This window comes from Pantherophis guttatus, chromosome 5, assembly GCF_059756535.1.
Source record: "Pantherophis guttatus breed Tessera chromosome 5, ASM5975653v1, whole genome shotgun sequence".
Taxonomy (NCBI): Eukaryota; Metazoa; Chordata; class Lepidosauria; order Squamata; family Colubridae; genus Pantherophis; species Pantherophis guttatus.
In genome coordinates, this window is record NC_142067.1 from 32,026,922 (window position 1) to 32,053,467 (window position 26,546).

General features: G+C 36.4%; 1 protein-coding gene across 1 annotated transcript in view; it reads left to right on the plus strand.

The window, feature by feature from the left end:
* F5 (coagulation factor V) overlaps positions 1–26,546 on the plus strand; it is a 40,436-nt gene that overhangs the window by 8,599 nt on the left and 5,291 nt on the right. Inside the window, exons 6-20 of the mRNA XM_034411951.3 lie at positions 54–275; positions 1,552–1,717; positions 3,558–3,735; positions 7,095–7,197; positions 9,100–9,311; positions 10,732–10,882; positions 11,117–11,329; positions 13,122–15,069; positions 18,428–18,587; positions 20,246–20,482; positions 21,085–21,292; positions 23,225–23,404; positions 25,114–25,230; positions 25,641–25,712; positions 26,361–26,455. Coding sequence (XP_034267842.2) covers positions 54–275; positions 1,552–1,717; positions 3,558–3,735; positions 7,095–7,197; positions 9,100–9,311; positions 10,732–10,882; positions 11,117–11,329; positions 13,122–15,069; positions 18,428–18,587; positions 20,246–20,482; positions 21,085–21,292; positions 23,225–23,404; positions 25,114–25,230; positions 25,641–25,712; positions 26,361–26,455 — 4,262 coding nt within the window. The remainder of the gene's footprint in view (positions 1–53; positions 276–1,551; positions 1,718–3,557; positions 3,736–7,094; positions 7,198–9,099; positions 9,312–10,731; positions 10,883–11,116; positions 11,330–13,121; positions 15,070–18,427; positions 18,588–20,245; positions 20,483–21,084; positions 21,293–23,224; positions 23,405–25,113; positions 25,231–25,640; positions 25,713–26,360; positions 26,456–26,546) is intronic.

The window sequence follows — 26,546 nt, forward strand, 5'->3', positions numbered from 1 at the left end:
ATGAAATTATAGTCACTTCTATGACAACTACAGCAGCTGCTCTTTTCTTCCAGATGTTCAGGCTTGTGCTTTCGATCATATTAGTTGGCATTTGATAGGAATGAGTTCCACTCCTGAGATCTTCTCTGTCCACTTCAATGGACAAACTTTGGAAGAAAACCATTACAAAGTGTCAACCATCAACCTTGTTGGAGGTGCCTCAGTAACAGCCAACATGTCAGTGAGCAGGACAGGAAAATGGCTAATATCTTCTCTGGTTGCAAAGCATCTACAAGGCAAGGTTATCTTTATTAGCAGGCAAGCTGTACAATTACAATTAAAAGTTCATTCTCTTGAATAGAACTCATACAAAATTATCATATCCCAGAGACAGTAGCATGAATGTGAGGTACCATTTGCAAAATGATTCCAGAACAACAGGATCTATAACATGTTCTGTATGACAGTTGCCATACATAAGTCCTACATGCCTAGAATCTGTAACTCCAGCATTTCATAGCCCCCTAAAGCTATGGTTGTGGACTATATTGGTTTATTTTTGTTCTAGGATGATGCTAGGAGAAAAATGAATAAATATAGAAAGACTAATCACATTCACTATACTTACTTTGATTATTCTTTTCATTTAGACTTGCCTATCTCTTTTTCTTGGCTCCAACCAATTTTCTGAAACCAGTTTCCAAATATATATGCTAGAAATACCTATTTATTATGATCATTTTGATTATACAAAAGAACATGTTAGAGACACTGTATGATGGCTTTTATTTACTTATTTATCAATTTATTTCTTCACATTTAACCCACTGTCCAAAAGACTTATGGTGGCTAATAGAACATAGCATAAAATAAATATCAATAAAACACCATAGGAAGCAAATGATTCCCATAGTACATAACTAAAACAGATTTACAAAATATACTAGCCCAGAGTCTGTTCTTCAGGGTATACCTGGTCATTCAGATCTTGGGGGGGACATGTTCCAAAGGGAGATGTGGCACCAGAGAATACATGCTTGACCTATTGACTATTAACTTATGACCTCCAGTTGTAGATGAGTTGAGATGAAGGGAGTTAGAATGTAATACATTAGATGGAACAGATTAAGAGTGTCTGCATTATCTTCTACTTTTTTCCATATCTCAAGAATAAATTATACCTACTGTATACCTATTGTAACACAAGGCCTGGTTTATATGCAATTACTTTTAGCTGGAGGATACTTCTTTTGTGAGCATACTTCAGGACACTGAAAGGGTCTAACACAAAATTAAGCTGTCAGAAGTAGTTTGGAATGTAGTTCTGTAATTCCACATGTACAATTTGTTTAAATGTATAAGAATTATGTATGATTCATAGATTTCTTTTTGTGGATTTAAGAGAAAAAAATTCTTGTTGCTTCATGGAAACATACATTTTTAATATAACATGGGAAATATTTATTTTTAATCTGAACAGTCTGAAAGGCAACATGAAGAGCAAGTAGATATGCGTGTACCATAACTGTTAATATGTTTTATTATCCTTGTCTCATCTACTTATTAATTTAGCTGGAATGTATGGTTATCTAAATATCAAAGACTGTGGAAAGCCAGACACTTTAACACGAAGGTTATCCTTTAGAGAACAGAGGATGATTAATAACTGGGACTATTTCATTGCTGCAGAAGAAATCACCTGGGATTATGCTCCAGAAATTCCTAGCAGTGTTGACAGGTAACTTGACTGAATGTGATTAAATGGATGAAATGATGCCATAAAAAATCATAGGACTTATCACAAACTAAGGCCTTGTTTTGTTTTTTATTTGTCACAAACTAAGGGATCCAGTGGCTCAGTGGCTAAGACGCTGAGCTTGTTGATCGAAAGGTCGGCAGTTCAGCAATTCGAATCCCTAGTGCTGCGTAACAGGGTGAGCTCCCATTACTTGTCCCAGCTTCTGCCAGCCTAGCAGTTCGAAAGCACGTAAAAAATGCAAGTAGAAAAACAGGGATCACCTTTGGTGGGAAGATAACAGCGTTCTGTGCAGGGGTGAAATGCTCCCAGTTCAGACTGGTTTGGCCGAATCAGTAGCGATGGCGGCCGGTGGTTTGGAGAACCGGTAGCAATGGCGGTGTGAGGCTCTGCCCACCTGCCTGGTCGCAGGAAGTAACCTGTTTTTTACCCTCTGTGCATGCTCAGAAGGGTTTGTGCATGCACAGAAGGTCCACACGCACATGTGATGCATGCCAGTTGGGAAGGTAAGTAGATTTCACCCCTGGTTCCGTGTGCCTTTGGTGTTTAGTCATGCCGGCCACATGACCACGGAGACGTCTTCAGACAGCGCTGGCTCTTTGGCTTTGAAATGGAGATGAGCACTGCCCCCTAGAGTCAAGAACAACTAGCACATATGTGTGAGGGGAACCTTTACCTTTACTTAAGGCCTTGTAGACCAGGGATCCCCAACCGCAGGTCCATGACCTGGTGGCAGATCCCAGACACTGGGCCATACAAATAAGCGAAGCCCCATCCACACAATATAGGCAGCACATGAAACCATGTCTCCTCTGGTTCATGGAAAAACTTCTTTACTTGGACCTGGACCCTGGTGCCCAAAAGGTTGAGGACTGCTGCTATAGACCATTTCAATTAAGTGAAACACATTCTCATCATAATTATAAAGTATGAACCTCTCTCTTGCTTCTTAATTCTATAAAATAAATGTCTATTGTTACACTGTATGTAGAAGTCATTTCATATTACATCATATTACATTTTTAGTTAATCTTTCTATTTTCATACAATTATGCGGGGAAAACAAAGTGGCAGAATGAAAGAATGAAAAATTCATAGTACAAGTTCATTCACAGTACTGTCATAGTTCCATTTCCTTTCCAATAAATCGTCATCTCATTCACTTCTTAAGTTTAGGAATTAAAATTTCTTTGTCACAAATATTTCCCAAAAGATATTGTCACAGAAAGAATCTCTTGCTACTATTTCAGTTTTTAAAACCTTGTACAATGGGAGGGAAGCAATTCTGAAAAGAAAAGAAAAACATTTGACCAAGATTAAAGCATCCTATTCTTTAGCACTTCTTTTCATTTTTGTTTTGAAACTAATTTCCTTGTCCTGGACTAACTATCCAGTGTGTCATATTTTTGAGTTTGTTGACATAAATGTAAAAAAATCACAAGAAACTGAAGAGGATGTTGATGTAGCCAATTAAAACAATAAAGTTGGAATTCAGTACCCATCAACCCTGTCAGAACGGCCAAGGGTTATTAATAATAAGAGAAGTGTCAGACCAAAGTCAGGAATGAAAATGCTATCATCCAATAGGATTTAGAGGGTCTAAGGTCCATCACCTGATTCTGTACTTATTTGGAATCCATGTAAACAATTTTTCTGGGTTTGTTTGTTTTTTACTATTGTACGTATGGTAGTTGTTTATCATGTAGATTTGTAAAAACTGACTTACCCACTCATGCAAGCTTCTGGGGTTTTGGGGTTTTTTTTCGATATTTCTATATAAGAAATCTTAGTAATGTTTCTTTTTCTTTTCTCAATTCTAAAGAAGATATAAAGCTCTGTATCTGGATAATTTTTCCAATTTTATTGGCAAGAAATATAAAAAGGCGGTTTTCAGGCAATATAAAGACAGCAGCTTCAGTAAACCGACCTATGCCACTTGGCCCAAAGAACGTGGAATTCTGGGCCCTGTTATCAGGGCTGAAGTCAGAGACACAATAAGTGTAAGTATTCATGAGCAAGTAGAAGGTAAATAGATTACAATCTCATTTTATTTCATTTGCACACAGTAATAGGATTAGCTTTAAATATATTTTGCTTATCCAAAATACATATATAATCTTAACTGATATCAAGACTAAGCTCGTCACATTCAACTGTCAATGAAAAGTAAAGGAACTTGGATATGAAAAAATGTTCGTGTTGATTTCTATGAAAGCTAGACTTAATTTCTGTAATTTAAACCATGTGTCTCTTGTGGAGCTCTACACTGACAGAATACTTTCTCTGTAACAGCCTTTAGTTTATCTGCATTCATCAGTAGCCCAATATCTATTTATCCTGCATATATTATTCATCTTTTATTCTTGGTAGTAATAATAAACTCAAGTGAATGAGTTTCAGTATTCACCTCAAATGAAGTACAGGTGATCTTCACTTAGTGACCCCTTATTAGTAATTGTTTGAAGTTATGATACTGCTGAATGAGTGGGACTTAGGACCATCCTTATAGTGGTGGCCATTGCAGTATCCTCATGGTCACGTGATTCAATTCAAGCACTTGGTAGCCAGCTGACAGTTCTGATGAGGAATTATTCCATGATTTCCATTTGCGACCTCACTGCTGGCTTCCAACATGCAAAGCCAAAGGAAAAGCCAGATGGAAGGCAATCTTCACAATATCACATTTAACAACTGTGTGGGATTCACTTATCAACAGCAACCAGAATTATGGTACTTTATAAGTCATCATGGTCAGGTGACATTGATCTTTACAACTTTGTTGCTTAGCAACAGAATTGCCAGTCTCAATTACCATCATTAAGTGAGGATCAACTATAAATTCAGTTTGGTCACTCTGAGAGCCAGTTTGGTCTAACGGTGAATGCAGCAGGTTAGAAACTGAGGGACTCTGAGTTCTAGACCCACCATAGCCATGACAGCCAGCTGGGTGATCGTGGGCCAGTCACTCTTTCTCAGCCCAACTTATCTCACAGGGTTGTTGTTGTTGGGAAAATAGGAGGAAGATGGTGTGTTAGGTATGTTTGCCGCCTTGAGTTATTTGCAAAAACAACAAGGGCAATAAACAAACAAACAAACAAACAAACAAACAAATAAAAATAAGTAAATAAGTAAGTAAGTAAGTAAATAAATAAATAAATAAATAAATAAATAAATCTTGAGTAGATATTTTGCACGTATTTTACACTAGTGATATTTGGCATCATCTGTGGCAAAATAAAGTCTGGATACTTACAATGTCACAGGGATGGTTGCATGGTGCAATAAACTGCCTGTATAAAACAAATAACAACTGTCTAAATTAAAAGAAAGCAATGATATATTTCAACATAATCTTATAAAAATCTACAAAACTTCAGGACTAATGAGATATTAATGGCCATGGGGAGAGGAAAAGGTCCAAAAAATTAGATGTTGAGCAGGCCGTTTAGGTTATCATTTACACTTATGATTTATAATGGCTACATTACAAAGAAAAAGTATGGATGTGCACCCTATTTTGAGCCAAGGCCCAAGATATGGGCCTCCCTCTAAGAAACGGGAGGATAGCTGGATACAAAATTTAAGTTAATTTAATAAAAGCAAAATGAGTAATTCCATTTTTTTTTAAAAAAAATTCTTTCTATCATGAACTACAATTTCTGCCAATTTAAGGAAGGGCTGTGAGAACAGCATAAAAGCTTTAGCAGGTATTGGGGAGCTTTGGATTATACACATACCTGTTGTAGGCACTGGTAATATACTGCAGTTGTTCTTTTTATATAAAATATAAAGTAAATTCTCTTGTTTAAAGAACTTCCAGTATCATTTTAATTCTGCATCAGTTTTCCCTAAGCTGAAGCTCTTCAGGAGAAGCATATTCTTTTTTTTATTAATAATTTTTATTAAGCAGTTTTTTTAAAAAACAAAAATTTTTTTTTAACAATTTTCTTCTTTTCAACATTTTCGCATCAGTAAACATTTCTTACAAATCCATTTTTCTCCCTTACTTCAACTTACCATTTATACATATGATTCTAATATTGATTTTTATATATGAAGATAACAATGTACTTAATATCTGAATAAATTTTTTTCAAAAAAACAAAAAACAATGTACTCAATATCAATCATACATTCTATGTCCGTTCCATTTCCACTTGTTTGTTACTACTTTTCAACTCCTATATCTTCCTCATTTACTCTTTCCTTGCCCTTTATACCTCTCCTCTAACCATTCATACTATTTCTCCCATAGTATTCTGTTTCCTCCTTTTCTTGTATTTCTTTTGTGAGCTTGCAGGAGAAGCATATTCTGTATTCATGTATAATATTGTCTATGCAATCATATTTGTTCAGACAAAACACTGTGGAAGAAAATGTCATACATAAAATCTAAAATTGTTGATGCTTTAACTGAGTTTGAATTACATATTGAATTATATATATTTACAATATAATTAACCATTACAAGCATCTTTGTATTTATAGTGAAAACCTAATTAAACAGGAAATGCTTTACACTACATTTTGTAGCAATTTTACTTTATTTTCCTACAACTAAGCACATAAAAACCCTAAGATCAGCATTCTTTTGGAAAGAGTGATTTTGTGTGTGTGTGTGGGGGTGGGTGTGGGTGTGTGGGTGTGTGGGTGTATGACACAAATACGTATATGTATACATATGCTTTTTATTTTAAAAACCTACTAATAGAACAAAGCATGATCCTAATAGAATTTTTTTCTTGGTACACTCCAGCCACTGGCTTTGCTGTTTGATACCAACCAAAAATACAAGAGCTCCTCCCTCTGGATATAAAATAAATAACTTGGGAGAAGAACTGTGACATCATTAGGGTTTTTCTTTGAAACTATGGGTTTCACCCCCCTTTAACATGATGCAACTTGACTCATCTTGGGTTATATATTTTTAATTATTCATAGAGATTTTTTTGGTATTTAATAGGTCTGTACTCATGTCCAAAACAATTTGGAAGAACTTGTGTAAGTGTAGTACCTGTCTATTATTTGTTAAAGCAGCACAACTTTTTAGGAGGTTTAAGAACCATATTAACTTTTTTAAAGTTTGTGTGAAAGTCTGAAAGAAAGTCAGTTTGTTTAATAGATACTAGATAGGTATTCCACTCACAAGATAGCCAAAGTGTTTTTCAAATTAATCATTTTTAAAATCCTGTCTGTGTATTCTATTGTTAGGCTGCATGCTTTTACTATATTTTATTGATTGATTGTTCTATTAGAAAATGGGGATGTATATAAAAAGGAAGATGATGCTAGCTAAAGTTTGTATAAAAGCCAGCAGTATTGTGATGCTAAACATATATTGGATTTCTGTTTTAAACAGATTGTATTCAAAAATTTGGCCACTCGACCCTACAGCATTTACGTGCATGGAGTTTCCGTTTCAAAAGATGCAGAAGGAGCTATTTATCCTTCAGATTCCAAAGGTTGGTTAGAAATTATTTCTACCTTCCTTCTCTGCTGTCCTCTGATCACTTGTGCATCTTTCCAATAGGATCAGCAAAAGTCTTATTGTTGGCTCCATTTTAAATAATAAAAAGAAAATGGAAATCTATTTTAAGAACTTTTCAATTAATTATAAGCAATGTACCAAGAATGAGAAAGACAGGTAGGATCATTCTGGTGAGCAGCCCCACCTCTGCTCAAAGCAGGAATCCTTGTTCAACTATCTCTGGCATGAATACATCCAATGAAGAAACCTACCACTCTAAGAGCAGTGGTGGCACAGTGGTTAGAATGCAATACTGCAAGCTACTTCTGCTGACTGCCGGCAACCTGCAATTTGTCAGTTCGAATCTCATCAGGCTCTAGGTTGACTCAGCCTTCCATCCTTCCGAGATGGGTAAAATGAGGACCCAGATTGTTGGGGACAATGTGCTGACTCTGTAAACCACTTAGAGAGGGCTCTAAAGCACTGTGAAGTGATATATAAGTCTGAATGCTATTGCTATTGTAACTGGTTCTAATTTTGAACTGTTTTTACTGGCATTGTATTGGAATGGAATGAGAACTGAGCCTCCAGTTGTCCTTACTAAGTAGACCAGACAGGAAATTTGACAAGATGAGCTAATTCTACTTTATTGTAAAACTATATTAACAGACTCTTGAAAGTATGAAAATACAATTCCCTCCACATCTCTTTTATAGCCCAAGGAACTAGGAAGGGTGTCTTCTGAGTCTCTTGTCCTACCCATTATCCACTTAAGGCTATGCTTTCTCTTATCTGACTGTTCCTTGAAAACAGCATCTCTAGAGCTAATCACCCAAGGTCTTTCTCATATTCCATTACATCAATAGACAATGCAGCTCATTGGATGACTTTTGGCTACTACTAATAAACAGGGCTCATACACTACGCTAACCCATGGTTCCCTTAATAATATTTTGCTAAAATCTAATTGATTGGATAAACTTGGTTTGTAAATTGCAACGGAATATAGTTTAGAATGAAATAAGAATCATCAGGAACCCCTATCTTGTAGCTCAGCCTATTTTCATAATTTTCATTGTGAAAATAAAATGAGGGGTGATCCCTTGTGCAAAATATAAATGTTAAAAAAGAAATAACATTCAGAGACATAGAAATAGGTATAGAAAACAAAATTATTAAATAACTAAGTTGTTATGTAATAATCCAAAGGGGGACAATATACCATATTTTTCGGAGTATAAGACGCACCTTAGTTTTGGGGGAGGAAAATAAGAAAAAAGCTGATTGGCAGGTGGATCAGCCTCCCAGAATACCCCCAATCAGCTGTCCCCAGAGGTGAATTTTAGCGACAGTTTCCTTGGTTGTGAGCTCTATGCCTTGCTTCTTTTTTTTTTGCTTTTTTTTCTGCCTCTGAAACTTCTGAAACTCCATTTCAGAAAAAACTTTCTGAGTTTTCTCTGAAAGCCCCCAAAACAGAGCTTCTGAAAAAAAGCCTCTGAAGCTCTGTTTGGGGGCTTCTTTTCTGAAGCTTCGTTTCTGATGCTTTTTTCAGCCTCTGAAACCTCCCTTTGAGAAGCTGGATGGAGCTTCATTTGGAGTATAAGACGCACCCAGATTTTCACTCTCTTTTTGGGAGGAAAAAAGTGTGTCTTATACTCAAAAAAATACGGTAATAGCAAGATCAAAATTGTTTCATTCTTTGGTCTGCATGGAATTTTACTTTACTTGCTTATGGCAAAGAACTATGATTCTCTACGTGTTGTGGAACTACAACTGAGAACATGCTTCATTACTGACCATTCAGTCTGTTGTTTCTCTATAGAAAATTGAGCAGCAACTAGAGATTTTCAGTTCCTTACCCATGCTTTACATGATCTTTTTTGCCTTTATGTTTTAGAGAATATAACTCAGGGCAAAGCAGTTGCACCAGGAGATGTCTACACATATAAATGGACTGTTCTTGATACAGATGAACCCACAGCAAAGGATTCTCAGTGCATTACTAAGTTATATCATAGTGCTGTGGATATGACAAGAGATATTGCCTCAGGACTGATTGGGCCACTCCTGGTTTGTAAACGCAAGGCACTCGACAGCAAGGGGGTACAGGTATTGTCAACTGCTTCAATTGAGAGAGCAGAATGATTGACACAAATTACTTAGATTCAGGGGCAGTATGGCTCTACGGGGAACTTATAGCTCTACTTACTGGGGAACCCCAGGGGTTGGGATTGCTTTGTCTTCCTTTTCAACATGGACTTTCAATATGAATTGTCAGGCTCCCCAGACCATGACTTGGTAATAAATTTTTAAATTTAAAAGATAAAGATAAAATATGGCATTTATAATGGGATATTCTTCTCCCTCACAAAAACCTGGACAAAGAGCTAGATTTTCATGGCCCTTCCAAACAACAGCAGAATAAGGAGCCATCTGGATCTTAGGGGGAACCTCATTCCACGGGGCAGGCACTTCTACAGAGAAGGTGTAGTTTCAAGATCCTGATAAAATACATTGCTTAATGGTAATCGAAGGAATCTTATCACCAAGCAATAATTGCTAATACAGGCTTTTATATTATTGGTCATGCTCTGAATCTTCCTCCAACAGCACTTCAGGAGTCTCTTCTAGTGCTTCATCTCCTAGAGCTTCTTATTAAACCAAGGTGCACCCCAGGATCAGCACCCCGGAGGAGGCCACATAGGAGTAATATGATCCAAAGCTCCAGCCACCTGCCCATTCCATGCAGCCATGTAGGCCTAAGCTGTACCACCCCCAGATACTCAGAAAAAGCCCAAAGCTTTCTTTGAAACCTCACTGGATTTATAAATCCCCATGGATGGGCTGATTGACTGGGCCTTGACTCCCTGTAAACAGGGAGCAATCTGTCATGACAGTGTACTGATGTTAATGTTCTCCATTGCCAGATCAATCTCAACTGCTCTAAGAGAAAAAACAGAACTAACTTGTGGCTTCTAATATGGTTGGGCTATTGATAATTTGGGGCAAGTCCATAGTTGACATAGAGCCCATGAATTCCTGACCTGCCCTTGATTCAGTGTCACTAGATGGCATATTGAAGTTGCCATGCACCAACAGCCTCGGGGACCCTATTGCCAACCCAGCAATGGAATCCAGTAGCTGATGCAGGAATGCTGTGGGCAACAGGGAAAGCAATACACCAGCAGCCCTCCCAACTGTTCACTTAAACCCAAATGAGGTTTCATATAATCTGTTACTTCAAATGCAATCTGAACAATCTGCCTTGGGAAAGAAAGCCTTGCATATAATATGGTTCAGCATTACAAAGACATGGATAATAATACTCAGGCTATCTCTGTATACAAATAATTATTTTATTTATCTGTTTCTAAACAATCCCCTTTTGTTGGTCATTCCAGCTTTATTTCATTTGAATGTTATAAATTATATTGTTATACTGCTGCTTTTTAAAACAAGGAAATGCATGTCAAATGGAGTATCATAATGTTAGTTGAACTAGATCTATTTTCTGCCTTTCACTGTGCAGAAAAAAGCTGATGTGGAACAGCATGCCGTCTTTGCAGTGTTTGATGAAAACAAGAGCTGGTACCTGGAAGACAATATCAAGAAATACTGCAGCAATTCCTCCAGTGTTAAGAAAGATGACCCTAAATTTTACAAGTCCAATGTTATGTACAGTGAGTAGTAAGCTCAGCCACTATTTTGTTCTGTGCTAAGTCAACATCATTCAGATTAAATGAATAATAAAAGTAAAAATAAATATGGAAAATATGCTATTTTTGCAATACTATTATGTCTTTAATTCTAAAGACATTTAACTTTGAGCAGCTTCTATTTAACTATTGACATTCATTTTTTGAGTAGCTATTCTTAAGATTGCACTCCTAATCGCATTTTAAATTTTATTTTAGCACTCAATGGCTACGCGTCAGATAGAACAGATATTTTGGGGTTTCGTCAGTCTGAAATTGTTGAATGGCACCTCACCAGCGTAGGTACAATGGATGAGATTGTTCCAGTACATCTTTCTGGTCACACCTTCTTATTCAAGGGAAAACATCAAGATATTTTAAATCTTTTCCCCATGAGTGGTGAATCAGCTACTGTAACCATGGACAATCTAGGTAAATAACAATAGCTCTGTGTTTGATTCTTTATTTATTTTCAGACTGTATAGATCGTTCTATAATTGAGCTCTCGGAATAGCTTGCCACATTATTAAAAACTTTATAAAATTCATTGTATAGAAAAGCACAAATTCCATCAAAATAAAAATACTGAAGAGAATTAAAATAAAACTAGCATGATTAAAATATACAAGCATAATCAAATTATAGGTGAAATCTAAATTGGTACCAGGAGTCTTTCTGATTATGAGCCTGCAAAAATCCAAATCATGTATTAATGATGGCAAATCATGTATTAATGATGGCAAATCATGTATTAATGATGGCAAATCATTCTCCATGAATGACATGCCTGGTTTAACAACTGAACCATACAACTTACTACTGAATGTGTACTATGGTTTTACAACATCACTGTTCATTCAGGAGTAATGTCCAAGTTGTGAATATGAACCTTAAGATTCAGATTCTGAATCTGTCCAGTTCACATATGACAGCAAAGTTCCAAAATCTATGTGATGACCCGGGGCGTGGCATGAAAGCAACACAGCCAGAGAACAGATCTAACTCCCCTCTATTGCTCCAACTTTGCCCCCAAACATCCCCACCTTTACTACAAATCCTGGAGCAAAGCTCTCACACGTACCTTCAACAGCCTCTGGTTGTGAGTAGTCCAATAAGCAAGGTTTGCAAAGCAGTAACCAAGGCAAGAAGTCCAGTTAGGAAGGTTAGCAAAACAGTAACCAGAGCCAGAAGTTCAGCGAAGCAGGCAAACTAGGCAAGCCCCACAAGACAGAGCACAGTAATCTCCAGACGTCAGCAAATGCACACGAGGCTCCACAAATTCAACGGTTGTTCCTGACAAATGCCCCTCTCACCAGCATCTCCTTACATCTCAGTCCCCGTTGTGCCTTGTGAAGGGAGCGGGGCACTCTCCTCCCTCGTAACCATCTCAGTCTGTGTTGTTCTCGCCTTCTCTCTTCTCTTTGTGCTCTAGGATCAGAAGCGGGTGGTCCTTGCTCATCTCCTGAGCTCTGTGTCTCATCATCATCTTGCCCCTCCCTGTCTACCAGCTGTTTTAATCCTGAAATGCCTTGGTCTGACTGGCTCTGTCTTTCCCCAGTTTCCTCCAAAGCCAACAGAACTACCCCCTCTATCTTTGTCAGCTCATCTTCCCCCACAGATTAAGGCTCCGACAGGGGCATGACAGTCTAGTTCCTGGAATCAACAATCGCTTCATGTTCAATTTTAGTTTTAAGTCTGTTCTTAGTAAGTCCTTTATAGCCAAGAGATGCACAGTTCTGAAGACATCCAACTTTGAGCTTCAAGAAAAGGAGAAGGGTAGGTAGGTTATTCTGCATAATAATAAGTAGTTCCATACAGATATAATGTCTAACTATAGAGTTTAAACCTTCCCTCAAAATAAAACAGTAGTAAAGCTTAAAACGAAAAGAAAAATCAGAGGTAGATGCAGTTCTGAAGTCCCATCTTACACATTGCTATCTTTAAGACGGTAATGGATATCATATGTTTGTGATTGTTGGGTTTATAGCTGTATTTTTTGTATCTGTTATATTGCCATGGCATATTAGAAAGCCCTTCCTATCCTAGTATCCTCTAGTTATTCTGGACTTCTCTCACAATTCCTAGTCAATTTGGCTTTACCATACTAATTCTAGTCTATACTAACATTGTTAATGGATTGCAGAACTAACATCAGTGATCAGGTATAAAAGCAAACTATGAAACCCAAGTAGTCTATCTAATATGAATTATTCTGCATTTGTAGGAACCTGGCTTCTGTCATCATGGGGCTCCCGTGAGATGAGCAACGGCATGAGACTGAGATTTTTGGATGCCAATTATGACGATGAAGATGGAGATGAAAAAGTGGAAGAAGATAATGATGATATTGTTGCCAACATTGTCAGTTTTGGCTCTTCAGAAGTAACAGAAAAGAAAGAAAAGAAAGAAAAGGACCTCAGAGGTGTAGTATCAGACACAGAAACAGATGACATAGCAAAACAATTGGGATTATTCCCAATTAATATAGATGACGAGGATAATAATAAAGAGTCAAGCAATGAACAGCTAGAAGACGATGAAGAACAACTTATGATAGCTTCAATGCTTGGGCTTCGATCGTTTAATGGGTCAGTTGCTGAAGAAGAAGAATTGAATCTCACAGCTCTAGCTTTACAAGAAGATGCCTCTGCTTCTGGTGACGTATCTTTAAACTCCCATATAGCGTTGATAAACAGCAGTGATGCTATGCATGGTAATGAAGAATTGGGAACTCAAAATAACTCTTCTGTAACTGCACCTGAGACAATCTATGCTAATTATACATCTTCATCAGGAGAAATGTTAATTTCAAACATCACTGCAGCGATTGGCATCTTGCTATCTAAGAAAAGCCCAAACAACGAGAATATTACTCAGATTTCTGATCGCCACAAGCAAATGCTTGCTGCTGAATATTTAAAAACCGATCAAGGCCTCCAGAGCAAAGATGTAGAAGATTTAATGCCCCTTGAAATAATCTCTTCCATGAAGGAGCAAGAAGAAAATACATTTGAAAAAGATATTTGGGATAAAAAAAGAGAAAGACAAGTTCTGACAGAGGCAACTTTGCATGCTCTTAAAGAGATGTATGCTCTACTCATTCATGTACAACAAAAGAGAAATCTTTCTGCTTCCAACATCACAAGTGAGGACATGAAATTTCTTTCTAGTACAGAAAATGACTCTACCTTAGATAATTCAAAAGCTAATTACTTTTCATATGATTATGATTATGATTTTAAAGAAGAAGAAGAAGCAACAGCAGCAGCAAATGTTGAGTTTTCCAAAGTCACTTCAGCTGATAAAGAAACAGTGGCAACCAATGGATCTGAGCCAAACCTTGTTTCTGTACCTTCTATAATGTCACAATCTGAAAATTTGACTTCAGATGCCACATTAGATGACTTTGTTTCTACAACAATTTCAAAGACTACAAAGACTTGGAAAAGTTCATCTCACCAGAGACAGAAATGCCTCCCTAAGAACACAGACATGGAATGGAATGTTGTCCACAAGAAAGAACATTACGATATATTAACAGAAATCACTAATGATGTTGGCAAGAACAGCAGCAGAAATGCCTCATTTGATCAAGAAAATGCCATGTTGCCTGGCAAAAGAAAAGAGAAAACAGATAGCTCTAGTGGTCAACTTGAGTTGGGCCAACCAAGAATTAATAGCAAACATGACGCCCAGAAAGATGAGAACTGCACTATCACTATATCTCAATCTTTTCTGAAAGTCCAACGAAAGAAAAAAAAGCCAAATGTTTTAACACCAAGGACTTCTAAGCCTCTACAGTTACCTGGAAATCTCAACAATTCCCAACTTTCCAATAAACCCAACCACACAAAGTTGTTAAATGAGGCCAAATTAACGCGAAAACAGGAAAAGCCAATTGTTACAATAGGTCTTCCAGTGGAAGATGGTGACTATCAGGAATATGAGATAGATAATATAGACAATGATGAGAGTAGCAGTGGTTCATTTGAATATGAGTTAATGTATTATGATAATCCATATACCACAGATTCCCGACTTGATAGTAATAGTGTGCGTAATCCTGATGACATAGCTGGACGCTACCTACGTACTATTAACAGAGGAAATATAAGGAGGTACTACATTGCAGCAGAAGAAGTTTTGTGGGACTACTCACCGTTCAAAAAAAGGTTTGACTGAATTATTTATTTTTAATTATTGCTCAATTTCATATTACTGGCTTAACAATAGCAATAGCACTTAGACTTACATACCACTTCACAGTGCTTTACAGCCCTCTCTAAGGGGTTTACAGAGTCAGCATATTGCCCCCAACAAACTGGGTTCTCATTTTACCAATCTTGGAAGGATGGAAGTCTGAATCAATCTTGAGCCAATGAGATTCGATCTGCCAAACTTCTGGGCAGTCAACAGTAGCCTGCAGTACTGCATTCTAACTACTGCACCACCATGGGTCATACTGATATACTGTTAAAGAATCTGTTAACCATGAATGAGTGTAATTTGTTATAATAAAAATGCTAATAAAACTTGAAAAACTGGACCGTTCAGATGTTATCACAAAAAGATACCAAATTTAGAACTATGGAATCCAATCTGGATTGATGATTTCCAAGTTCCTTTTCTATCCCATTCATGCCAAAGCCTTTCCAAAATCCTAGGTTTATGATGTCATCTAAATCCAGCACAACCTCATTTTAATTTATTTTTAAAAAATGTAATTGAGGTTTATTGTAGATTGAAAATTCTATTTTCTATAAACTCAAAATAGCCTTACCTAACTATTTGCTTAAAAATTGCTATTACGGTAGTGCATATGTTTTAACTGAAGTTTTTGGATAGTGTGTTATGAAAATATGCCCTTTTTTAGTACTTGTGTTTTGGTATTGCTTTTTTGGAATTTTGAATACATCATGATTGAGTTAGAAATTATTTGTTCAGCAGTCAAACACAAATGGCATGGGAACACACTAGAGCTAATTCTGAAGAAGCCCCAAACCCCGATTTTTAAGAACCATAATAGTGTTTTATGAATCCAGGTACTACAATTTATAAACCATTGTTGTATGATCCTAGCCAAAAGCTTTTTTGGAAAACAGAAGAATCTGAACTGGAAAGCAGGAAAAGAATAAAAAAATATAAATATGTTTAAAGTGAAGAAAACATTATGAAAAAAAGGTATATTCTCATATACAAGTCTTCTTAGACTTGTTAAAGAAAACAAGAGATTGCAAAGAGACAGCCACAAGCATTATTATATCCAATTTCTCCTGTGGTTTTGTGCTCTTACTCAAGTACAGATACAAGCTACATCAAGGAGAGAAAAAAAAGCATTATAGCAGCAGCATGGCAATGGCTGTACATGGCAAAGTCAGGAATGGAATGGAATTAACAAATGATCAGGCTCAAAATATCCCAGTTCAAACACATTACACAAAGGCTTAGTTCTTGGAAGAAGACTCTAATGCTGGGAAAGGTGAAAAAGAAAGTAAACTGATGACAAGGTAGATGGACTCTTATATTGGTGATCAGTGCACTTTTGGAAGAGAAAAATCTATGTAGTCATGAAAGTCAATCAGGTGACCTCCAAATAGGAGTGCAGATCTGATAAGAGACTATGAAACATCCTATCAGTGAGGTAAAACATGGTTTGAGCTTTCTGGAAGGAGAAAAATAAGATTTTCTCCATGAGTGTGGAATATTACATTATACTTAATGCCATTACCCAGAACTTGTTTTCATTTCCTTGTTCCTGAAGGAAAACTATGCGCTAATCATAGGATAGTTTATTTTATTTATTTATTTTATTTTATTTTTCAATTTATATACCGCCCTTCTCCCTGAGGACTCAGGGCGGTGCACAGCCAGAATTAAAAACATGAAATACAAATATTAAAAACAATTAAAATCTATATAAATTTGGCCCAAAATTTTAAAAAACCACAAACCAATTAAACATTTAAAAATTTTAAAAACTTTCTTCCTAAGCCAGCCCGGCTTGCTGGAAAAAGTGAGTTTTAAGGGCACGGCGGAAGGCACTGAGGTCTTGGATTCTCCTTATCTCTGGGGGCAGCTGATTCCAGAGGGTAGGTGCCCCCGCAGAGAAGGCTCTCCCCCTGGGGGTCACCAGCCTACATTGTTTGGCTGATGGCACCCTGAGGAGGCCCTCTCTGTGGGAGCGCACGGGTCGCTGGGAGGTCGTCGGCAGCAGCAGTTATGGCTTACTCACCTATCAGCTCCTGTTCTTTTGTCAGAGTAATGATTGTTTGGACTGAGATCCAGGTAGGAATAATACTGAAGCAAATTTCAGATAAAAATTGGGGAACCTTTCAATTAATTGTTTAATAATGAATAGATTGCTTCAAGAGATAAGATTTTTGTTTTCGTTTGGAATTATTTAAGTTGGTTAAATAACTTCAAGAGTACTATTAAGAGTTAAATTAGGCTGGGCAACTTTTTGACATGATGTCATACTGACAAGATCCTTGTAAATGGGCAGGACATTGATTTATATTATCTCCAAAAGCACCTTGGGCTCTAACAGTGTAATATGTTTTCAGATAGCACTAGGTATGAAGATATGGTTGCACACAATGCAGAGTTACAAAGGAATGAATGCACCTATCAAACACAGTGGAACAGAATTTTCATGCAAGCATGGTACGATTGCACTCTAAATAAGAGTCAGTCAATTGTTTGTAGTTCATGTTCTGGAAATAGAGGAGTTAGATATTAATCATTTTTGTGTAAGTTTAATAAGTGTTTATTAACTTCTAGCATTAAGAAAAAGAAAAAACTAAATATCAATTCAATATTTTCTTTATATTATTCACAATTAAGAGGAACAGGGTATTGTCTAGCTGGGATTCATGTTTATGTTTATCAAAGAGGAGCCCCCTTTGTTACTCAAGGAACTAAAATTTGTACAGCTGCTCATCTCACACGAGGTGACTGAGTGTCATATAAAACAACAGAAAAACAAAATATTAAAAAGTTAAAATCCACATTAAAAGATAAATATTATAAAAACAAACGTACAAACAAATTGTAGTCAAAGAGAAGATAGGAGTAGTCACTTCAACAATGGAACCACCTGAGCATGTCACTGGTGATAGTGGACCTGATTATAATGGTTTGCAATTGGCTGGGTTCATACAACTCACAATAATTCATAATTTGTGATTTATAAATTATAATGGCTGGGTTCAGATAATACATTAAGACAAACTATAATAATATTAAGAATAGGTAACCAAAAATAAAAATGCCAAATCTAGTCTAAACATCTGACTGATATTGTGATGAACCATAATATTAATAAGAAATGAACAAAAATGCAAAATTCAGTCTAAACATCTGGCTGACTGTGACCAACTGTAATAATAATAATATACAGTATTTTCTTCCCATTCCAGACCTTAGGGAAGTATTGATAGGTGGACAAAAATGCCAAGTATTGATATATAGTATATGCAAATTTTAAAAAATTCACAGTTTTTTCCTTCCTCAAATCTTCCATATCCTTAGTACAGTGAGAAGTCGCCCAGCCAGGACCACATTCAAAAAAGCTATTTTCCGAAGTTATCTTGATGATACTTTCCAGACACCTAGCACTGAAGGGGAATATGAAAAACATCTTGGTATACTGGGTCCTATCATTAGGGCTGAGGTGGATGATGTAATCCAAGTAAGTTTATGTTCAAAATATTTTAATAAAAGAGTACCTTGGATTTTTAGCAACATTTAACACGAAAAATGTTTGAACTGCAAGAAATAGAATCAATTTCAGGTTTCAGAAGACACCCTCCCTAGTTCCTTGGGCTATAAAAGAGATGTGGAGGGAATTGTATTTTCATACTTTCAAGAGTGTGTTAATATAGTTTTACAATAAAGTAGAATTAGCTCATCTTGTCAAATTTCCTGTCTGGTCTACTTAGTAAGGACAACTGGAGGCTTAGTTCTCATTCCATTCCAATACAATGCCAGTAAAAACAGTTCAAAATTAGAACCAGTTACAATAGCAATAGCATTCAGACTTATATATCACTTCACAGTGCTTTAGAGCCCTCTCTAAGCGGTTTACAGAGTCAGCATATTGTCCCCAACAATCTGGGTCCTCATTTTACCCACCTCGGAAGGATGGAAGGCTGAGTCAAGCTTGAGCTGGTGAGATTCAATCTGCCAAATTGCAGGCTGCCGGCAATCAGCAGAAGTAGCCTGCAGTACTGCATTCTAACCACTGCACCACCTATAAACTGTTTTGGGAGAAGGGTCACACATAAATTTAGGTGACAGGATCCAACGAAAAAGTCAATTGGATTTAATATACTGGTGTAAGCTTTCCCAATCAGTATCTGTTGAACAGTGTTGTTCTTCAGAGTTTGTGATTGTGGTGTAAACAACAGATTTCCTGACGCTTCGCCAACAACTGTAGTGAAATCTTTTTTTTTCTCCGCTTTAATCCTTCTGTGCTAATTAGCAACCAATCCTCCGCTACAATTTTTTCAAGCAGTCAAAGACTTTTTTTTCCCTTTTACCTGTGAGTTGGCCAAATTACTCACCCGGTAACAATACTCCATTCAATTACCGCTCTGACATTCCCTCTTTCTGATCGTGGCCATTCTGGCTTGTGACAGTTCTTTAATGGCTGCCTTCCTTCGCCAACGGGTCGAAGACTAATGCCGGCATTTCAGGGAACTTGCTCATTCCCTATCCGTGCTAGCCAGCATCTTCTTTCTTCACTGTCTCCACAAGACACTATGATCACTGGGGATCCCCAAAATCGGCTAAGATATTAGTGTTCTCCTGGAGCCCCAGAATTCACACCGTATCGCCTGATGCTGGCCACGCCCCCTCTCTGTAGTGAAATCTTCAAAGGCAAGGTGGTCTATGGTGTAGATCACAGACAATTGAGGAGGAACTTGTTGGGCTCCTGCCTTTATAGCCAGGTGTCCTGACTTCTGATGGCTGTTTAGCTGAGTTGGTTTTGGACTGGTGTAGATTGGTAAGGGTTGGTCTTTGATTGCTTGTTTATACCCGATACTAATTGGTTACTTTGGCATTATTGGTTCCTGATTGGATCTTTGTTTATCCTGATTGGTCATTTTGAGCATATACAGAATAAGCTCTCTAAAAGTAATAAAAGTAAAATAGAATAAAAAGGAAATGTATTTTGTATAATGACATTTGATAAAATAATTTGTTTGCAACTTCAAGGTTTGACATGGTACTTTAAAATACTCTACTACAATCTATGACAGAAATTCAGGCTATAGAACTGTAAATGGTTGAAACTCTTCTGTGCATCTTTTGCATGTATTAATCATTGACTGTTCAACTCTCTAGGTTCAGTTCAGAAATTTGGCCTCTAGACCATACTCACTTCATGCTCATGGTCTTCTTTATGAGAAATCTTCTGAAGGCAGAAGCTATGATGACCAGTCTCCTGAATTTTTCAAAAAGGATGATGCAATCATGCCAAATGGCACATACACATATGTCTGGCAGGTCACCAAACGGTCAGGACCAACAGACAACACAGAAAAATGTAAATCATGGGCCTATTACTCTGGTGTAAATCCGGTAAGATAAATGTCATAGAATATTTTTAAAAAGAAAACTTAATCATATAGTTCATATTATTTAACCTTAAAGTAGATATACTTATCTACTGTATCTTCTAGCATATGCATTTTGCTTATTAGCTTTATCTTACAATTCCTTTCATGAAAAAGAATGATTCTGTTTAGATCACCAATTTTTTTTAATATTGTTTGTAGGGTCATGAATTGTGGTTTTGTATTCTTTTCTCTAAATTTTGATCTATTTTTTTGTAGGCCAAATAATTTTGAAAACTCTAATGAAGGAGAAATAGAATTGAATTTCATCACCATTTAGTAGCTATATTTTCCAAACAGATAATCTCTTTTACTACATATATTTGTTTTGTATAGAAATATTGATTGAAAGCCCATATTTATTTCTCTTTAAGATTAAATATATGTATGTTTGTTTGTATTACCAGATAATTATTTTTCATACTGGGTTTGGTTGATTATTTTTACCTTTAATTATATGCTATTACTAAAGTTCATTTTAATAATATTACTAAATATTACTAGTGTTCATTTTTGTGTTTCTTTTCTAACATGAAAAATTAAATCACATTAAAATATATTTTGCAGGAAAAAGATATTAATTCTGGCTTGATTGGACCTATTTTGATCTGCCAGAAAGGCATGATTGACGAGTACAACAGGCCAATAGACATAAGGGAATTTGTCCTGCTTTTTATGGTCTTTGATGAGGAGAGAAGCTGGTACTTTGAAAAATATGACAAAAGGACTCGTGCAGAGAAACTTATAGGAGTTCAATCTCGCCACACATTTCCTGGTAGAAATATTTTCATTTCTCTTATATAAGATTTCTACTTACAATAAATCATTTTCATGCTAATGGCAACATAATACTCAATGTTATCTTTATGTATATAGCAATAGCACTTAGACTTACCGGCATATACTGATTCATAGTGCTTTACAGCACTCTCTAAGTGGTTTACAGGGTCAGCATATTGCCCCCCACAATATGAGTGCTCATTTACTGATCTCAGAAGGATGGAAGGCTGAGTCAACCTTGAACCAGCCAGGATCAAACTCCTGACAGTGGGATGCAGAGTTAGCCTGCAATACTACATTCTAACCACTGCGTCATCACAGCTCTTAAGAATATAAGAATTACATTTATATTTTTTTTCTATTTACCTTATCCTAATGATAGCATAGACCGGTATTTATCCATTGTTAAAAACAATCAGCTCAATTGTTAACTGATTGCTTGTGTTAATATCAAATCTATTAGATCTTACTTTCTCTTCTAGTCTTTGTATCTAAATAAAACAAATTTATATACATATCTTTTTAAACTACATTACAGTATACAGGTAAGGTTCTTTTCTACTTCCTAGATTCTATCATTATCCTTGTTGTCTTTTTAAATAAAATTTCAGAGATGCTATTTGATGAGAAGCACAAAAAATATATCTTTGATTCCTAAAGATGACTTTGGCTCAGTCCTACAGGGTAGATATGGAGGGTGGGAACAGAAGGAGAGATTGCTATGAATGGTGCCTTGAACTCCTATAAGCATAACGCTTGTGTCAGAAGCACAGAAGCACTTCTGGGTTGAAAGGATTATCTGTTTACATCATCATTGGGGATGCCCACTTGGGGGGCCCCCTTCATGTTCCCAGCAGGAGCTAGCATGAAAGACGGGAGTTCAACTTCACTCCACAACAATACTTGGTCTCAAATGCAGGCTTACTAACCTCCTACCCAGTGTCTAAACCACATGAGCCACCATACTCCATTAACTCCTACATAAAAGGTGAAATCCAACCAATAATGGTAAAGTTCCCAAATATTATGTTAAGAGTTCCGTGACTGAGATTTTCAGTGAAACTTTTTTATTAACACAACCATATTACTATAGCCTTTTTATTTGATAGGTAGTTATATCAAAGCACAGTATAAGATCTATTTTTCTCTGATAACTATCTGTTGAGTTATGCTGGGCTTCCAGAATAACTGGATCAAAGATTGCATAGCGGAGTGAGTCGATATTCTAGAATCTGGGTCTTCCTCCTTTTAATCCATATCTTATTGACTGTAGCACAAACAGCTGTGGAGCTATTCAAGTCTAAATTGTTTTGCTCAATTGTTTTCTCTCCCTTTCTATGGCTGCATCACAATTATAAAATAACAGAGATGGAAGGGACCTTTGAGGTCTTCCAATCTAACCTCCTGCTCAAGCAGGAAAAATCATGATTCTCACAACTGATTTTTCAAGGAGTTATGTATAATTTGCTTTGATAAAATACATATTTAAACTATAAATCTACTGTACTTGCACTGGAATTTCCAAATTTGGCTACATCATAATCTTTAGAAGCTTAAAAGGTGGCTCCAAGTAACTACAAAAAATGCAAGGTGAATTTGTAATTCATCTTTTTGGTATTGCAGTGCCTAAATTTATTTTATCTGGATTATTTTTAATGATTTTTGTTGCATTTTATTAAAACTAATCCATGCTGGACATTTGTGAATGAAGCAGTTAAAAAATAAATATTTTTTCCATCTCTTTTTGCACTCATTGGCAACCTTACTACTATATTTAAAAGCAGTTGAAAACTTAACGTGAACTAGAAGGAAAAAAAAAAGCTTTCCCCAAATCCTCACAATGCTATTGGATTTTTAATCTGAAGTCTGCTATATTAAATTGAACTGCAATGCTTTTTGTTTAATCTGGTCATATTTTTATTTTTAGCAATTAATGGGATCCCCTATCAGCTGCAAGGCTTGAAGATGTACAAAGATGAGGATGTCCACTGGCATTTGCTGAACATGGGTGGGCCCAAAGACATCCATGTTGTTCATTTTCATGGTCAGACATTCACTGAAGAGGGAAGGGAAGATAATCAACTTGGGGTCCTTCCTCTTCTTCCTGGTAAATATATTCAGATCAGTGGTGAAATCTAAAATTTGTTACTACCGGTTCTGTGGGTGTGGCTTGGTGGGGGGAGGGTAATGTGACTGGGTGGGTGTGGCCAATTTTTTTTTTTACTTTTAAAAGCATTTTTTCTACAACCTCTTCGGCGAAGAGGTTGTAAAAAAATGCTTTCAAAAGGCTCTGACGATCCAAGCTGAGTTGCCTGATCAGCAGAGGCTTTTTTAAAAAGCCTCTGATGATCAGGCAACTCAGCTTGGATCGTCAGAGGCATTTAATAGAAAAAAAGGGTTTTTTCTTTTAAAAGCCTTTGACGTCCCAGCTGAGCCGCACGATCATCAGGGGCTTTTTTTTTTAGCTTTTAAAAGCATTTTTTTGGCCGAAGAGGTTGTAGAAAAAATGCTTTTAAAAGTAAAAAAAAAAGGCCTCTGATGATTGTGCGGCTCAGCTGGGCATGGGAGGGGGGGCAGGGATTTTTGCTACCAGTTCTCTGAACCACCCGCCTCCATCGCTACCGGATTGGATGATCCAGTCCGAACCGGGAGCATTTCACCCCAATTCAGATCCACACATCTGTTTCTTGCTGCAATGACTTGAAACATTTCTAACTAGTTGCACTGAATATAGATATAAAGCATTCATTAAAATATATTAGCCAGAGTATTATGAGTATTATGTATAACGTCTTGAATTGAACAAAATAAATATGGGAAATAAATGTAACAACAGTTTGGAATTCACAATGCATTTCAAGTTGTAAACAATCTTCAGGGGAATAGATATTATTTAAATATAATAGCATTAGTTACATCACACTGCTACTCTTCATTTAAGGTATTCTCTTGAAGTAGCATTATACAGCTGCAGTACATTGGAATTTTAATAGCACTGAAATTAACAGAAATTTTGTTGTACGAAGTGCAATGACAATAAAGTAAACTTAAACTTAAATGTTTGAACTTCTGAAATACGGAAATGTGAAAAATAACAGCACCTTTTGTAAGATACATTTTCTTTATGATGTGGCCATATCTCTAAGTATGTATTATTAAAATTGTATGCAATGAAATGTGTTTGTTGTAGATTTACAATGAACTTTGCTTCCAGTAGCTTCACAGATATGCTAAGGCACTCAATTCTCCATCTAGATAATCTGAGAGAATTATGGCTAGAAATACAAACTTCTCACATATATGTGAAATAATGATCATAAAACCATTCATAGTATTCATAGAATACTTGAGTTCTGATCAGGTTTGATGGCTGCCTATGGGATTCATGTGAATAGGAGGGAGACAGGCTTGTTCTGTTTGTTTATGCTGTAAAATAAACCTTTACAAATACAGAAACTAATAGATTAGGATTTAGGACTGTATAGAGCTCCAGTTCTCATTCTTACAAGATCTCCTTGTAAGATCTTCCCAATGTTGGAAGACTGAAAATATTCAAGGGACAAGTGCTGAAAAATTCTTACTGTAACATTTAGGGAATCTCTTCCTGGATGCATGTTCCCCAAATTCAGTGACCTTCTTCTTGTATCAACCAATAGTTTCTTCCATTAACTTTAAGTATAATTATAAACCTGCATTTGCTATCTGATTTCTGGTTAAGTTTAACATGCTATCCTAGTCACCTTATTACTAGATGATTCAAATTCTTGGAATTTTAACCTATTTTAAAAATTAACATGTTTCCTCTTTGCTTTCAAGGTACATTCACCACCATCAAAATGAAACCATCCAAAATTGGCACATGGCTTTTAGAAACAGAAGTTGGTGAATATCAGGAAAGAGGAATGAAGGCTCTCTTTACTGTCATTGATAAAGGTAACAGAGCTTAACCATACTAATTTTACAAGGCACATCAACTTCACTACAAGTTTGTGCTACAGAAAAAAAAGAAAAGGGGGGGGACCAATTCTGAGATCCCAGGGTTTTGGTTTTTGTTTTTAGTATGGATAGCATGTAGATGACATCACTGGCACATTCCCTAGTTAACTGGCATTGGAAATATTTCCAGGATTTGGGGGAAGGCACATATCCCATTATAATATCATTGCTATATAATCTGCTTGTGTCTTTGTCTCTTCCTAGCTGCGCATACTTAAAATAGGTACAACAGCATAGAAACCATACCTTTCTCTCCTGTTGGGTTTAATAAGGAGTACTCTGCTTAATGCCAGAATTTAGGAAAAGCTAATAAAACACTTCCATGTTGTCTCTTTCTCCCTCTTTAGATTGTAAATTACCAATGGGGCTGGCAAGTGGGATAATACAAGACTCACAGATCAGTGCTTCAGATCATGTTGGTAGGTTGAATTTTAAAGCTGTTATGTCAAAAACCTTGTTATTTGGAAATCCTATATCCAGAAGTTTATCTCCTGAACTGTGTGGCTCTAATGAATAGCCAGTTTTATAGATTAAATTCCATGTGGGGCATATTTTCATTTTATTTGTATGGTGCTAGAAATAATTGTCTCATAATATCAAGAGGCAGGGGAAAAGATCATTAATTATCAGTATATACTGGGCCCTCAATACCTAGCATACAGTATTCAATGTATTTTTGGAACATTTTCAGATTTTTTTTGTTTCTGCTACTGCTCCTTGGTTCCAGTTCTTTTATAACAGACACTTGATAATTTTCAATATTTTATCTGTATTTTTGACCTTGGGGCAGTCATCTTCTCTTAGCCAAACCCACCTCACAAGATTGTTGTTGTGGGGAAAAGAGGAGAAGGAAGGATTGTTAGGTATGTTGGCTGCCTCAAGTTATTTGTAAAAATAATAAAAGTGGGATAGAAATAAATATAAAATAAAAACTAAAAAATATTTCCTGTTATGAAAAGAATATGTTTTTTACAATTGTTTTAGTAAAAAATGAAAGTCACCATGGAAAGCAGCCGTATCTTGTTGACATTGGTCTGCAAAAATGTCTTTTCCATGTTTCTGTATAGGCTATTGGGAGCCTAAGCTAGCAAGACTGAATAATTCTGGAAAATATAATGCTTGGAGCATCATAAAGAAGGAAAATGAACATCCATGGATCCAGGTACAACAGTTTATTGCAACACTACAATGTGATTTGGTTGTGGAAATCATCTTGGAATGCGCTGCTATTCTTGAGGCATTAAGAATATTAA